General features: G+C 37.0%; 1 protein-coding gene across 17 annotated transcripts in view; it reads right to left on the bottom strand.

Annotated features, from left to right (window-relative positions):
* Window positions 1-591: 591 nt before the first annotated feature.
* AGTPBP1 (ATP/GTP binding carboxypeptidase 1) overlaps window positions 592-17,976 on the bottom strand; it is a 185,195-nt gene continuing 167,810 nt past the window's right edge. For 10 of the 17 annotated variants that reach the window (XM_078367459.1, XM_078367413.1, XM_078367421.1 and 7 more), the window contains one exon: window positions 592-1,350. In XM_078367459.1, the coding sequence (XP_078223585.1) occupies window positions 1,173-1,350 (178 nt within the window). In that variant the 3' untranslated portion in view covers window positions 592-1,172. Of the gene's footprint in view, window positions 1,351-10,041; window positions 12,287-14,444; window positions 14,540-17,976 lie in introns of those variants that run through there. The other 7 variants (XM_035303471.3, XM_078367452.1, XM_078367453.1 and 4 more) reach the window with 3 other exon arrangements.

Genomic DNA, 17,976 nt, shown 5'->3' with positions numbered 1-17,976 from the left:
CATTTAACATCAGATCATCTTCTCACTGCATTTTTTTAAGCTTCTTGACAAATTGTTCAACTGCAGTAATTAGGTGTATCCATGAGGCACAATATTAAAAGAGCTGTTCAGATATATCTCTTATGATAGGTATGGGTATACCTCTATCATAACAAAACTTAAGACTAGAATATTCAACTTCCTTTTTTTTTTTTTAATTGAGACAAAGTCTTACTCTGTTGCCCAGGCTAGAGTGCAGTGGCACAATCTAGGCTGACTACAACCTCCACTTACTGGGTTCAAGCCATTCTCCTGCCTTAGCTTCCCGAGTAGCTGGAATTACAGGTGTGTGCCACCATGCCCAGCTAATTTTTGTATTTTTACTAAAGACAGGGTTTCACCATGTTGACCAGGCTGGTATCGAACTCCTGACCTCAAGTGATCCACCCACCTCAGCCTCCCAAAGTGCTGGGAATACAGGCGTGAGTCACCATGCCCAGCCAACTTTCTTAAAAACAACTTTTTATAATATTTTTATAGGTTTTTATCATATTCTCACAAAGTTCTATACGTCAAATAATCTGAGCTGGTTAAAGAAGATGACAAAATGAATGCAACATTTAATACAGTTTTTATTTGTTTAATTTGGTAAATGTAGAATGTAATGATCTCAAGGCAAACCCTGGAGTACTTCAGTCACAGCCCCACAGTAAACATGATCCTGAAAAACAGTCTTATATTCAATATCTACTCACCTCTAAACAAACACATCTATAGAAATCCATGTACATATATATTAGTTTTCAACAACTCAAAAATTTCAATTTTATATTCTGAACACACTTCAAAATTACCCATTTGATGCAGGATATAACCATAAAGAGATAAAAATTCATGCAATGATACTCAGGGTTTTTTATGTTTTTTTTTTTTTTGTTTTTTTTTTTTTTTCAGTAAATCCAGTATCTGATCATTCAATGCTACATAAAGTGCACTGAATATCTAAAATAAAACAAGCGCCAATTTTATCATTAATTAATAACATATTTATTGTCTTAAAACCAAACCGGCCCAAGTTACTTTTTGTCTTTTTGAGTCAGCTCTGTATAAACTCATTTCTCTCAAATTTCCTGTGTAATAAAAACCAAGATATTTCATTTCTTCTTTGCAGTTAACAAGAGATGGCACTGGGCTCAGGGTAGGTATGTTCTTGATAACTCAGAGTCAGAAAGTACTTCTTCTTGAGCAGAAGGTTCATAATCTCCCACATTTTCAGCCAACTCAATATCTAACTCATCATTACTTTCTGCACTGTAATCAACTTCTTCAAGGAATCGAGGTTCATCTTCATCCAAAACATAAGTGGTAGGGCTGTAGCCAAAACACATAGAACATACAGGACTTTATTAGGTTTTGAGGTCCTAATATAAGATTATTTTACCATACTGAACTTTGATTCCAATATAATATAAGCTGCATTCACTTTAAAATCTTATCCAAATGAACAAGTTGCGATTTATAATAGGTGAAAGTTCCTTGTGTTGACAATAAGCCATGAAACATGAATTATTAATTAAAAGAGTATCAATATATATCCTAAAGTTAGGTAGCTTAAGAAAAATGAACTCTCTCATCAGGTTATTTCTTTGAAAGATTTTATCAATTTGCAGGCTAAGATTTATTTTTAAATTCTACTTTATCACTGTAAAGCAGGCAACACATAATTTGAATAGTCCTTACAAGAAACTGTGAGCATTTAATTGGCTTCTTGAGTAATACACTAAAACCACTCACTCTAATTCTATAAAGTGATTAGGTTCCACAAAAAACAGCCCATATACCCACCCTCCCAGTTTCCGTGGGTCGAGAATAAAAATGAAAAACAAGTGAACACTCTATACCCAGATTAATTACTTTCCCTAAGGACACAGAATAAGACATTTGCTTAAAAGCACTAAGTGCTTCTAAATATTTCATGAAGCAGGTTGTTTGGGACTGAGACAACGTTTCTACTAGGTTCTGCAGCTTATTCTGTCCTAGAAAAATATCACATTATTCTGATTTCTCCCCATTTGTGAGATTTCTATACACACACACACACACAATATCAAAGAAACACTACAGAAACATTTCAAAATCTCTACGGTAGTGACCAAAACTACCTTAATTTCATACAGATGTATGTTTATTTATTTCCCACCTGTTTCCAAAAAGGATTTCCTATCGCTGATGCAATTAAAACCTATAAAATCAGACAATAAAAAGGGTACAAGAATCTGTTAAAATAAGAGAGAAGCAGATGTCGTTAGGCACCTAAAATGAGAGAATCCCTGCAACTGAGTATTAAATTCAGTTCAGATATCTGGAAGTTAAGGTGGGATGGGAAAGTTAATAGATTATATGGTTCTCATTTTCTGAGAAGAGAAAGCAAGACTCATCTGGCAAGAATACCTTTTTCCTATCATTGCTTTAATCTTGTTCATTAAAGAGAAAAATGCATTGTAAAACCACCTTGCTCTAATGTAGCAAACTTCCTCTTAAAAGTTCAGAGCTTGCAACATGATAGAGTAGTCCAAATAAATCAAGCTGAGTGGCTTGGAGGATTATCTGAGACTTCACAACTTACCTAACACTCACAAGAACAATTTCACAGTTTTTAATTTGCGACTAAAATGTTCAGTATGAATCTGTTAGGTCTTTAGAGAAACAAGTTAGATTAAAGTAAATGATTATTTGGCTTTTTTTTTTTAAGAGACAGAGTCTTTCTGTTGCCCAGGCTGGAGTACAATGGCATGATCTCGACTCACTGCAACTTCTGCCTCTGGGTTCAAGCGATTCTCCCACCTCAGTCCCCTGAGTAGCTCTGACTACAGGCCCCTGCCATCATGCCTGGCTAATTTTTTATTTTTAATAGAGATGAGGTTTCACCATGTTGGCCAGGCTGGTCTCAAACTCCTGACTGCTTCAGCCTCCCAAAGTGCTGGGATTACAGGCATGAGCCACCGTGCCCAATCTTATTTGACCTTTTAAAATGACTTATCATGTTTCTTTTGAAATATAATAATTCATTCATCCTTTTTGAGTTTGTATTTCAAATTCTCAGAGGTGTCCCAGGTGATTCTGAGAATAAAAGGAAAACTAACTGAAGCAAAGAAGGGGGAAAGAGGGAAGTAAGAAAAGACAAATCTTCTCTTGCCACATACTTTCTTCCTGGAGACAGTCATAACAAGAAGAAATGATAATCAAAATGTGAGGAAGAGACAGGTACTAAAAAGTTATGCACTGTGCCAGCACAGGGGCTGGGGACACCACCCAGAACTACAGAGGCTGCTTCCAGAGAGATAAGAAGTGGCCAGTGTCTCCCAACAGGTAGGAAGAACACAAAATCCATGTGTTGTGTAGGTGGGCAGGGAAGTACACATTGTTCAAGAGATCCATGGACAGCAGAAATCTAGCCCACCTTTCCCCCAATCTGAAAACAGACTTGGCAGAAGTGAATCTGCTTGCTGGGAGCCCAGCCACTGCACTGGGACCAGAGTAAGCATCTAGTTCTATGTGGTAAACTGAATATCAGAGAGTTAATCAATTTGAACAAAAGGAAAGGGTTTACAGAAAAAACCTAGTCCTATAAGCTGAAGTCAGTGAGGAAACAGAATGAGAGAAGTATGATTCAGGAGCAAGAAGGATGCCCAGGATGGAACTAAATAAGCTCCTTGACAGTAAGGAATCTTAGAGCAATATTGGTATCAAGTGTTGATGTGCACTTTTAAGACAAAAGGCAAGTACCTGGAAAATTAAAGGAAGCATCTTCACAAGGAATGCTCAGGAAGATGCAGTTCTTGGTCTTGGCTCATTCATCATGTTGACTATGAGAACTCCATTTGCGTCCTGAAATCACCCATTCTGATAAGTGTGGAATAAGAGTATGGAACTGGTCCACTCCTCTGATGCCACTCCTGTAACCCACACTGGCCCTAACATTTTACTCTTGCTTCTCCAGGTCCTAATAAAATCATGTTCCTAGGCACAGCTTCATTAAGGTCTACATTAGAGTTGAAGGATACAGAGCACATCAAGCTATTGTGAGGAGCCCACCAGTGCTAGCTCAGGCACATTAGTCAAGCTGAGTGTGTAAAGAGGAGGAAGTTAGCAAGGGAAAGAGAGAAAATACACACACACACACACACACACACACACACACATATATATATATATATATATATATATATATATAGAGAGAGAGAGAGAGAGAGAGAGAGAGGACATAGAAAAGAGAGAAGGTATCAGGAGATCTGGAAGGAGCTAGGGGAATAAATACTGAGATAGGGGAAAGAGAAAAACAAAAAATTACAACCCCCAACATTCCAACTAAAACTAGTCTTCAGAATCCTATTCCAATCACCATTTTCCAGTCCATTTTTACTAGCTCTCTCTACTGCACTTCATTGTGGTGAAAATTCTGATACCCTTCTATTATAGTTTGCTTAATTCCTTTCTGTCCCTTCTTAATGGTGACCATGTTCTCCTCATCCTCTATGTAATCCTCAGACCTAGGCACTGTATTTATAAAAATGCTTTCTTAGCCTTTTTATAAATGCAGGTATACTTCCCATCTTTCTTCCCCTAAATACTCTTTTTGCATAACACGCCTCAGTCTCGTCTTCAGATGTTTGTCCTTAAAGCCCACCTTAGGATATATGTCCTTTCTCCATATTCCCTTTGTACCTTGTACATTCTATCTGATCACTTTCTGTATGCAATTGAAACCACTCATTTGTGTGCATATCTTCTCAGTACTAAATCACAAGCATCGTTAGCTCTTATTGTTACATTGATCCTTTTACCACTATATCTTTGAATATAGTTGCTTTGAAATCTATTTTATCAGATGCGAGAACTGCAACTCCTGCTTTTTATTTGTTTGTTTTTGCTCTCCATTTGGTTGGTAAGTCTTTCACCATCCCTTTGTTTTGAGTCTTTTGAGTCACAACTTTAGATGTGAAATGGGTCTGGATGCAGCATACCGTTAGGTTTTGGCTGTATCTTTTGATTGGGGGATTTAGTCGACTTAAATTTAGGGTTACTGCCATTTGATGTTAACTGGCTATTTTATGTGATAGGCTCTTTATTGCTGCCTCAACTTCAGACCTTGTTATTGGTCTATTTATAGTTTCGGCTTCCTCCTGGTTAAGGTTTGGGAGGACACAGGTGTCCAGGAATTTATCCATTTCTTCCAGGTTTACTAGTTTATGTGCATAGAGTTGTTTGTAATATTCTCTGATGATGGTTTGAATTTCTGTGGCATCTGTGGTGATTTCCCCTTTATCGTTTTTTATTGCATCTAGCTGGTTGTTCTCGCTTTTCTTTTTTATCAGTCTGGCTAGTGGTCTATTTTGTTGATATTTTCAAAAAACCAGCTCTTAGATTTATTGATTTTTTTGAAGGATTTTTCGTGTCTCTATCTCCTTCAGTTCTGCTCTGATCTTAGTTATTTCTTGTCTTCTGCTAGGTTTTGAGTTTTTTTGATCTTGCTCCTCTAGCTCTTTCAATTTTGACGATAGGGTGTCAATTTTGGATCTCTCCACTCTTCTCATGTGGGCCCTTACTGCTATATATTTTCCTCTGGAAACTGCTTTAAATGTGTCCCAGAGATTCTGGTATGTTGTGTCTTCATTCTCATTGTTTTTGAAGAACTTCTTTATTTCTGCCTTCATTTCATTGTTTATCCAGTCAACATTCAAGAGCCAGTTGTTCAGTTTCCATGAAGTTGTGTGGTTCTGAGTTAGTTTCTAAATTCTGAGTTAGGTTCACAGCCGAATTCTACCAGACACACAAAGAGGAGCTGGTAGCATTCCTTCTGAAACTATTCCAAATAATCCAAAAAAAGGGAATCCTTCCCAAATCATTTTATAAGACCAACATCAACCTGATACCAAAACCCGGCAGAGACTCAACAAGAAAAGAAAACTTCAGGCCAATATCCATTATAAACATAAATGCAAAAATCTTCAATAAAATACTGGCAAGCCGATTGCAAAAGCACATCAAAAAGCTTATCCATCATGATCAAGTAGGATTCATCCCGGGGATGCAAGGCTGGTTCAACATACACAAGTCTATAAACGTAATTCACATATAAACAGAACCAAAAACAAAAACCACATGATTATCTCAATTGACGAAGAGAAGGCCTTTGACAAAATTCAACAGCCCTTTATGCTAAAAACCCTCAATAAGCTCGGTATTAATGGAACATATCTCAAAGTAATAAAAGCTATTTATGACAAACCAACAGTCAATATCATACTGAAGGGGCAAAAACTGGAAGCATTCCCTTTGAAATCTGGCACTAGACAAGGATGCCCTCTCTCACCACTCCTATTCAATATAGTACTGGAAGTTCTAGCCAGAGCAATCAGGCAAGAAGAAGAAATAAAGGGTATTCAAATAGGAAAGGAGGAAGCCAAACTGTCTCTATTTGCAGATGACATAATAGTATACCAAGAAGACCCCATCGCCTAAGCTCAAAAACTCCTGAAACTGATAAGCAACTTCAGCAAAGTCTCAGGATATAAAATCAATGTGCAAAAATCACAAGCATTCCTATACACCAATAACAGACTTAAAGAAAGCCAAATCAAGAACGAACTGCCATTCACAGTTGCTACAAAAACAATAAAATACCTAGAAATACAACTCACAAGGAACGTAAGGGACCTCTTCAAGGAAAACTACAAACCACTGCTCAACAAAATAAGAGAGGACACAAACAGATGGAGAAACATTCCATGTTCATGGTTAGGAAGAATCAATATCATAAAAATGGCTATAATGCCCAAAGTAATTTACAGAATCAATGCTATCCCCATCAAGCTACCATTGACTTTCTTCACAGAACTGGAAAAAACCACCTTGAACTTCATATGGGACCAAAAGAGAGCCCGCATAGCCAAGTCAATTCTAAGCAAAAAGAACACAGCGGGAGGCATCACACTACTGGACTTCAAACTACACTACAAGGCTACAGTAATCAAAACAGTATGGTACTGGTACCAAAACAGAGATATAGACCAATGAAACAGAACAGAGGCATCGGAGGCAACACAACATATCTACAACCATATAATCTTGGATAAACCTGACAAAAACAAGCAACGGGGAAAGGATTCCCTGTTTAATAAATGGTGTTGGGAAAACTGGCTAGCCATGTGCAGAAAGCAGAAACTTAACCCCTTCCTGACACCTTACACTAAAATTAACTCCAGATGGATTAAAGACTTAAACATAAGACCTGGCACCATAAAAACCCTAGAAGAAAATTTAGGCAAAACCATTCAGGACAAAGGAGTAGGCAAGGACTTCATGAACAAAACACCAAAAGCATTGGCAACAAAAGCCAAAATAGACAAATGGGACCTAATCAAACTCCACAGCTTCTGCACAGCAAAAGAAACAGTCACTAGAGTGAATCGGCAACCAACAGAATGGGAAAAAATTTTTGCAGTTTACCCATCTGACAAAAGGCTATCCAGAATTTACAAAGAACTCAAACAGATTTACAGGAAAAAATCAAACAAGCCCATCCAAAAATGGGCAAAGGATATGAACAGACACTTTACAAAAGAAGACATACATGAGGCCAACAAACATATGAAAAAATGCTCATCAACACTGGTCATTAGAGCAATGCAAATCAAAACCACATTGAGATACCATCTCACACCAGTTAGAATGGTGATCATTAAAAAATCTGGAGACAACAGATGCTGGAGAGGATGTGAAGAAATAGAACACTTTTACACTGCTGGTGGGAGTGTAAATTAGTTCAACCATGTGGAAGACAGTGTGGCAATTCCTCAAGGCCTTAGAAATAGAAATTCCATTTGACCCAGCAATCCCATTACTGGGTATATATCCAAAGGACTATAAATCGTTCTACTATAAGGACACATGCACACGAATGTTCATTGCAGCACTGTTTACAATAGCAAAGACCTGGAACCAACCCAAATGCCCATTGATGATAGACTGGACTGGGAAAATGTGGCACATATACACCATGCAATATTATGCAGCAATCAAAAATGATGAGTTCGTGTCCTTTGTAGGGACATGGATGAATCTGGAGAACATCATTCTCAGCAAACTGACACAAGAACAGAAAATGAAATACCACATATTCTCACTCATAGGCTGGTGATGAACAATGAGAACACATGGACACAGGGAAGGGAGTACTACACACTGGGGTCTATTGGGGGGAATAGGGGAGGGACAGTGGTGGGGGGGAGCTGGGGATGGATAGCATGGGGAGAAATGCCAGATGTGGGTGAAGGGGGGGAACGCAGCAAAACACACTACCATGTGTGTACCTATGCAACTATCTTGCATGTCTGCACATGTACCCCAAAACCTAAAATGCAATAAAAAGTAATAACTGGCTATTTTATCCATTCATTTATATAAATTCTTCTTTATGTTGATGCTCTTTACTTTTTGGTATATTTTTAGAAAGGCTAATACTGGTTGTTCCTTTCTATTTATAATGCTTCTTTCAGAAGCTCTTGCAAAGCAGGCCCAGTGGTAATAAAATCTCTGAGTACTTGCTTGTTCATAAAAGATTTTATTTTTCCTTCCATTGTGAAGCTTAGTTTGGCAGGATATGAAATTCTGGGCTGAAAGTTCTTTTCTTTAACGATGTTGAATATTGGCCCCCACTCTCTTCTGGCTTGTAGGGTTTCTGCTGAGAGATCTGCTGTAAGTCTAATAGGCTTCCCTTTGTGGGTAACCTGACCTTTCTCTCTGGCTGCCCTTAGTATTTTCTACTTCATTTCAACCCTGGTGAATCTGACGATTATGTGCCTTGGGGTTGCTCTTCTTGAGGAATATCTTTGTGGTGTTCTTAGCCAACAGCTCTTATAAGCAAGCCCTCTTGAACAAGTTCATCTATTTTAATCTGTATTCTGATTATTTCCAAATCCAAATTTCTAGGCCCAGTTTCTCTACTGAACTTCTGTACATGCATGGACTTGCCAGATATAGTCCCATGACTGTCTCACATGCACCTTAACTGTAGCATCTGGAGAGCTCACTGTTCTCCCCACCAAGCCCAATCCTCTTCCAGTCTGCTAGGTATCACTCACCAAAGTTCTATACAAGCAAGTCCTGCCACTCAATATCCTGACCACTCCATGCCTCACATTTCATATTGCAAGCCTTCGTCAGCACTGTTTTCTCTGCATAAGGTATTGATATGGTTTGGATGTGTGTCCCCTCCAAATCTCATGTTGAAATGTAGTACCCAATGTCAGAGGTCGGGCCTGGGGGTGGGGTGTTTGGGTCATGAATGGCTTGGTGCCTCTCCTCATGGTAATGAGTGCATTCTCACCGTGTTCATGCAAGATCTGGTTATTTAAAAGAGCATAGCACTTCCCCCCTCACCATGTGGCAAGTCTGCTCCTGCTCTGCCTTCCACCATGAGTAAAAGCACCCTGAGGCTTCCCAAAAGCCAAGCAGACGGTGGCACCATGCTTCCTGTACAGCCTGCAGAACCATTAGCCAATTAAACCTCTTTTCTTTATAAATAACCCAGTCTCAGTTTATAAGTATCCAGTTGCTATAAAGGAATACCTTTATAAAGGACAAATGCAGGTATACTTCACATCTTTCTTCCCCTAACTACCCTTTTTGCAAAACACGCCTCAGTCTCATCTTCAGATGCTTGTCCTTAAAGCCCACCTAAGGATATATGTCCTTTCTCCATATTCCCTTTGTACCTTGTACATTCTATCTCATCACTTTTTGTATGCAATTGAAACCACTCATTTGTGTGCATATCTTCTCAGTACTAAATCACAAGCATCTTTAAGATCAAGAACTGTGACTTGCCCATCTGAGTACCTCCTGTCAGTTTCCAGAAGGCCATGACACATTGCAGGCACCTCAATAAATGTTTGCTAAACTCTTTATGAAAAGCCTTGAGGTTGATGAAACCCTCAAGTTTTCTATTACCCCATCCCACTGATTTTACTTTAGTGAACAAACTTTGAGGCACAAGACCAATCACAGCAATTCATCTTTGCTTTTATTAATAATTTCAACATTTGTTTTGAGCACTTTACAAGTTAGGAAATGCTTTCATAGACATTATTTCCTATGATTCTCACAAAACCTTCACTTAAAAAAAAAAAAAAGACTTCAAGAACACTTGCCCTATGGTTATAAAATAATCACTTTACATAAGCAGATAAGAGTCCAAAAATTCTTATAAGAAAAATAAAGTCTAACCAGTACTTAATGACTTCCCATCAAGATTACTTTGTTTTAATGCCACCATTTCCTTGCTTTCCCCATTTGTTTCACGTAAGTTTACTCCTTTTGCCTGGTTCTGCTTCCTCTGACAGCTGCCCTATGTACACCTACCTTAACGTTTCTCCTTCTACTCTGAATAGACTAAGCCAAAAGCAATTCAGAAATATTTCATTCTAAAGAATACAGTATTTTAGTCCAAAACCAAATCCTGTTCATGCTGCTTAAATAAAAACATCAAAACTGTCACCCAGAGAGGCTTTCTCACAGGATGAATGCATTGAAATTCTCTGCTGTATGGTGTCATTATGATACAGAAAAGGTTTATAATTCCAACTGATTTCTAAAGAGAACAGAAAAAATTTTTGCTTTATGCAGATTCAGAAAGTTTTCTGGCTACCCTCATATTAAGCTATTAAGCATAAAATAAAACTAAACCTAAAAAATTCACCATCTCCCTCAAATATAAGCTATCTCTTTCCATAAGAGCTGATTTGCCATCCAAGACACCAGAAGGTAGATCTTCAGCTCCATGACCTACAACAGGCACGATGAAAGCAAAGCACTGCCCATGGAGTTGGAATATCATGGGGGAAAACTTTTTGAAAATGCTGCACAGAAAAATACGCCATTGTCTAAATTATCAGCAATTTGTGAATTGCTGATTGTATATTATATTCTTGTATTGAAATGTCAGATTTAGGTTGAAAGAAAATCTTTCTATTTGTACAAATACCAGAGGTATTTCATTTATATAATTTATAAAATTTTATTCCTATGTTGTGAGAGATAAATATAACATCTCCTAAATATCACAAAGTAAACAAGGTTATCCATAGAAAATGCAAGTAACAATTTTTGTCAGGCTTAAGGCTACAGCACATAGACATACACGCATACACACAAAGAACTAGCATACAGAATATCCAACAAGAGAATATTTTTCTATTTGAAAAAACAATGTGCTCATTTATTTGTACTTTTGTTTAAAAAAATATATGGACAGTCCCTGACTTGTAATAGTTCCACTTACAATTTTTTAACTTTACAGTGCTGCAAAACCACTTTTTACTTTCAGTATAACACTCAATAAGTTACTGGAGATATCCAACAGTTTATTTATAGAACAGGCTTTGCCTTAGATAATTTTGCCCAATTGCAGGCTACTGTTTAAGTGTTCTGAGTATGTTTAATGTAGGCTAGACTAAGCTATGATGTTTGGTAGTTAGATGTAGGAAATAGGTTTTTAACTTATAGTATTTTCAACCTATGGTGGGTTATTGGGACATAATCCCACTGTAAGTCAAGGAGCAGTTGTATGACTAAAGCTGGCTTTGGAAAGCAGCAATTAACTATGTCACTAAGCACCAACTTATTTTGTCATTGATCTAAAACATTACTTATACATAATAAAAGTGTTAAATGATTAAATTATCCAAATTATACAAGAGCATTTCAAAAATTGAAACCATTATCTTTTAGCAATTTTGGTTATATATACTTGGGGGATACAAGATACAATAAAGAAATGGGAATTTTAGAGTTAGACCTCAATCCAATTCCTGATTCTGACAGGAATTTCTAGATGGATGGCCTCAAGTAAATTTCTCTCTCTGAGCCTCAGCTGCACACATCCATAAAAGGATCAGAGTACCATCTGTCTCTGATCATTCTCAGTAGAACATTAGAATCTCTGTCTGGGATAACCAACCTTAACAGAAATTCAGAATGAACATGCTTATCAGTGGTCCCAAGACCACTGGAGGGAGTGATTTGCTAGGAAGACTCACAGGACTCAGCACACAGTCAAATTCAGTTACGACTTATTACAGTGAAAGGATACAAAGCAAAATCAGCAAAGAAAAAAAGGTACGTGGAGCAAAGTCCAGTGGAACCCAGGCCAAGCAAGGGCAGCTGTTAGAGGCAGAGAAGTCATCAGAGCTGTCAGCAATTTCAAAGGATTGGAGGCAAAAACTGAAGTTCAGAGCTGCCAAGGTTCCTGAAAGAAGGGAGTTGCAGAGATGTGACCTCAACACTTGACAGTTTTCCCTTAAAGACATTTGACAATTTTTAAAATTACATAGTACAAGAAGCTAAAAAGCAAAGCATAAAGCAGCAAAATAACCAAAACAAAAAATAAACAAGTGAGCAACAGGAATTTCTGGTAGTCCTGTGGTGCTGAGGAGAGGAGGAGCCTAGGCCTTCAGTTGTGACCTCTGGAGGGCTACAGCTTAGAAGGCGAGCAGGGGTGAACCAAGAGTTAAAAGAGATTTCACACACTTTGCTACCCTACCTTAAGGCAACTCAGTGGCTCTCTAAACTGGGGCAATTGCCCTACTCTAAAAGCCTACCAGAGGATAAAATGAATCTTCCATGAGGGAAGATACCTAGAGCCTCTGCAAGTTTTTATACACAATACCTGGCATTTGACAATATATTACCAGACGTATCAAGAAATAGAAACAGGAACAGACCCAAAGTAGTTCAGTATGGGAGTTATCAGGCATGAACTTTAAAATAACTGTAATTAATATGCCCAAACAGATGATGAAATGAATTTCACTGTCTGTTATCTATTTAAAGATAATCAAATGGAAAAGCCTAGAAGTGACATATAAATAAATGAAATTAAGACCTCAAAAACAGGTTTAAAACTGTCTTTTGGACAGAGATGGAAAGAGAATTAGTGAAGCAGAGATAGTTACATAGAAAATGTCGAAACTGAAGGGACAAAAGCAAAAAAGGAGAGAAAACTGAAATCTCCACATAAATTAAACCTGTAGAGGAGAAACAAATGTGGCAGATGCAACATTTGAAGAGCTAAGGGCTGGAAATTTTCCAAAAACAATGAAAGACTCAAATCACAAATTTAAGAGGGGCTACAAATCCCAAATAGGATAAATACAAAGAAAACCAGCTCTCAGCACTCATAGCAAAATTGTTAAAAACCAGAAACAGAAAAACCTAAAAGCATCCAGACAAGGCACATTACCTTCAAAGGAGTAAAAAATAAGACAGTAGGCTGGGCGAAGTGGCTCACACCTGTAATCCCAGCACTTTGGGAGGCTGAGGTGGGCGGATCACAAGGTCAGGAGTTTGAGACCAGCCTGACCAACATGGTAAAATTCCATTTCTACTAAAAATACAAAAAAAAAAATTAGCCAGGCATGGTGGTGTGTGACTGTAATCCCAGTTACTCAGGAGGCTGAGGCAGGAGAATGGCTTGAACCCAGAAGGCAGAGGTTGCAGTGAGCCAAGATCCCACCATTGCACTCCAGCCTGGGCAACAGAGCAAGACTCTGTCTCAAAAAATAAGGAGTTCATTTCAACAAATCCTAGGGTCTACTTTAGTGTTGAAGGTGGGAGGAGAGAAAGGATCGGAAAGAAATAACTACTGGAAACTAGGCTTAGAAGCCAGATGAGGAAATGATCTGTACAACAAACCCCCATGACATGAGTTTACCTATGTAACAAACCTGCATATGTACTGCTGAACCTAAAAGTTTAAGAAATACTACTAATAAAAAGAAATATATGGAGTTCAATTAAAACATATGACAATAACACAAAAGGTCAAAAGGTGAGTAGAATACATCCTAATATCCTAGCATTGTCTGTGAAAAGGCAAAAAGAGTAAATTTTATTATACTCTAATAAACCAAATATCCATGTTATCATCTCTAGAGTACCAGTAGAAGAGTAGTAAAAGAGAATGGAACAAGCTTTCAGAGAAACAAAAATAGAATAACAAAAACATTTTTTAATTAATCTCAAAGAAGGTGAGAAAAAAACATAAAACAAGTGAAATCAATAGAAAACAAATATAGTAACTTACAAACTCAATTGTATTAGTAATTCATTAAATGGAAATGGAGTAAATACTCCAATTAAAAGACAAAGATGCCTAACTAGATTATAAAATACAATTACATGGTACATACAAGATTCTTATCTTAAATATAAAGAGAAAAACTGGAACTAAAAGGATGGAAAAGGTGTATTATGCAAAAACGAACCAACAAAAGCTAGGGCAGCTACACTAATGTAAAACAAAGCAGACTTTAAAGCAAGAAGCATTACCAAAGAAAGAGGCATTTCATGATAAAGGGATCAATCCACCAGAATGATGTAATCACTCAAAAGTTCTACATACTTACTATAGTAATGCATAAAGCAAAAACTGACAGAACTAACAGGAGAAGTGGACACATTAACAATCATGGGGGAATCTTGAAAACACCTCTCTTAGTACCTAATAGAACAAACAGACCCAAAAACCATTACAATGTGAAAAATATGAACAATAAATTTAAAAACTTATCAGCACTATATGGAACGCTACAATCAGCAATTAAAGACTATACATTCTTTTATAATACGAATGTAACATTAAATATGTATTCTTCTTTATGCTGATAATATTATATTCTTATTTTGAATTCTCAGACACTTACTGTGAGAGAAATAACTTCTTCCAAGAGGCTACCAAAAATATAAATATCCATAAATATATACAATCATCAAAATCCCTGTATAGCTAAGTCTTACAAACTAATAATTACTAATTAGATACCTATCTGCATCTCAATTATAAGGATCATGTACTTAGGGTAAGCCTCAATGCTTCTGTTATAATCAACTCTGGTCTGGGATCCTGAGGTGTTCACATCAGTCTCAAACTTATTTTTCCGGATGATTTCAATCTCTGTATTTGTGGGCACAATAGCATTTCATCTACTAAGCACAAATATAAATGGTGGACTTTTAGTTATAAGTAACTATGATTTCCAAGGGATGAAAAGGTATGATATGATGTGACTTGATCTGCCTAGAAAATATCCCAATGGTAATTACAGCTCTGAGACTTTTCTATGCAGTAGCAATAAATGATTTCTAGAAATGCAAACCAGACTCAAGTTATATGTACCACAACTATTAGAAATGAAAATCTATTTTTTAAATTAGCTTAATAAAATGGTAAATGATACATTAAATAAGGCACGTTAATACCAGTAAACTTTACCACATAGCTAAGTATTAGACACTACTAACATTAAGCCAAGAATTACCTGTATTAATTGAATTTTCTCAAAAGATAAAGTTGCTATATATGTATAAACAAACAAATACTAGCTTCACATAAGGAAAATACAGATAACAGAGGTTAACACTTCATTCTAGTGTTAACAGTCTATGGCAACTAATATCTTTGTACTGTTTTACCAATAGCTTCCACTCGGTCTCTCTCATAACGTTGGGGACATGTCTAGAGACTTTAACTGAGAAATATTATGAAGGTAACTGGTCCACAGACTGACAGTAGTCCCTATACCTTATTAAGAAATATATCAAAACATACAAAATTAGGTTTTTTTTAAAGTATTAAAACAAAATATAACTAATGCTAAGTACTTTAAAGGCTTTCTCTGGCTTGTTATATTTATCAGTTGCATTAGAAATAATTTCTCATCAAATTTTCTAATGTCCATGCTATAGGCATAAAAAGGAATTAAGTAGTGACACATGCTACAATATGGCTGAACCTTAAAAACATGCTAAGGTGAATGAAGTCAGACACAAAAAGGTCACATATTGTATGATTCCATTTCTATGAAATATCCAGAAAGGGTAAAGCTATAAGATAGAAAGCAGATCAGTGGTTACCACGGTCTAGGAGTGACTGCTTAATTGGTTTGAGAGTCTCCTTTAAAGGTAATAAAAAGGTTTTGGAACAAGATAGGGGTGACTGATGGGTGCACACCACTGTCAACATACTAAATGCCACTGAATTGTTCACTTTAAAATGGTTAATTTTATGCTCTGTGAATTTCACCTCCATTAAAAACTAGATCCAAATAGTATATTTATTATATGGCAGTGATTAGACTTCTATTAACATGGGTATATTGTTTATTATGATAAAACACTGTGTAAATATTGCTATCTTTCAATTTCACTTTCATATATATACATAAGAAAGTGAAATATATATATATATATATAGTTGTTGTTGTTGTTGTTGAGACAGGGTCTCATTCTGTCATTCTGCTACACAGGCTGGAATGCAGTGAAATGATTTCGGCTAACTGCAACCTGTACTTCTCAGGCTAAAGCAGTTCTCCCACCTCAGCCTCCCAAGTACTGCGACTACAAGCACCTGTCATGAGGCCAGGATCATTTTTGTATTTTTTGTAGAGACGAGATTTTGCCATGTTGCTGAAGCTAATCTCAAACTCCTAGACTCAAGACATCTGCCTGCCTTGGCTTCCCAAAGTGCTGGGATTACAGGCATGAGCCACTGCACCTGGCCATCCTATAATGTTTCAAACATGCTCAATCTTCAATACTTCCTCTATAGACCTGAAATTTATGCACCACCACAATATCCCAATAAAGAATTGTGAAATGTTTCATTGTCTCATTCTCTAATCATTTAAATGAAGGTCACTGAAACTGCTTAATAGTTCAGATAATAGATAAAATAAAAACGTCTTTGCTAAGCACAAAAATACTATATAGCTGTTTACTTTTATGAGTCCTACCAATATTTCCAGCTTTGACCTAAAATAAACACACCCAGCCCATTAAAAACATAATGCAGATTTAGAGTTGCATCAGATGGAATTTTTATTATACTACACAAATGGGTAAAATGACTTTTGTTTGGTAATTACCAATAAATGCCCTAGGAATATATAACATAATGAATATTCAACAATGAACATTATTGAAAAGAAAGTTCTATAATTTCTGGTAAACACAGAGAATCTAACAGAAGCATTTATTTCTGATCCCTTCTCAAATACCACGAAGTTAATAGTAAAAAATAAATAAATAAATAACTTTTTTTAAGGATAAATTCATAGGGAGAAAATAAATTCAAGAGGAGGTGACGATAAAACAGAAATAATACAGGGTGGTCACAGGAGAATAGAAAATTCCAGACAGCAGTTTCACATGACTAGCAAAAAAGCAAACTGTTGAAATGGCTATAGAAACTAGGGATTGATAAGACCCTGAAAAACCAGGGTGTGGACCTGGTTAAGACCAACTGGACCCAACATGGCACTGGATTTGACCTAGGTTTCACTTAGGACCTTATTATATGCTCATTAACATACTAAGTCACACACCCACCAGTATCATGACAGTTCCAGGAACACCCATATTTGGTGTAAAAGTGGATGACACTGCAGTTCTGAGCAATCGCCACCATTTTTCAGTTATCTTCATGAATATTCCACCTTTTGATTAAAGAAACCCAGAAAGATAAAAACCCCAGACCCCACTGTGGGACTCTCTTGAGTATGCCTGCAGTCCCCTTTCTTGAGTGTGTACTTTTGTTTTGTAATAAATCGTATTTTCGCTATTCTGACTCATCCTTGAATTCTTGATAGTGTCAAGAGCCTGGACACAGACACTGGCTGGGGTCCCACCAGCATTTGGAGACCCCCTCCAGCCCACCAATACCAAAAGTAAACAAGAGATATCAACAAATTGTTGGAAGATGGAGGTAGGTGGGGGCAGATGGATGAAACTAATGGTCTTGAGTTCCAACTTCCTTCACTTTGCTTTGAGAAAGCAGGCCCTCACCAGACACCAAATCTGCTGTTCCCTTGATCTCGAACTTCACAACCTCCAAAACTGTGAGACATAAATTTCTGCCATTTATAAGCCATCTAGCCTATG

The sequence above is a fragment of the Callithrix jacchus genome, chromosome 1 (assembly GCF_049354715.1).
Source record: "Callithrix jacchus isolate 240 chromosome 1, calJac240_pri, whole genome shotgun sequence".
Lineage (NCBI taxonomy): Eukaryota > Metazoa > Chordata > Mammalia > Primates > Cebidae > Callithrix > Callithrix jacchus.
Note: the sequence above shows the minus strand (reverse complement) of the source record. Positions and strands in the feature narration are given on the sequence as shown.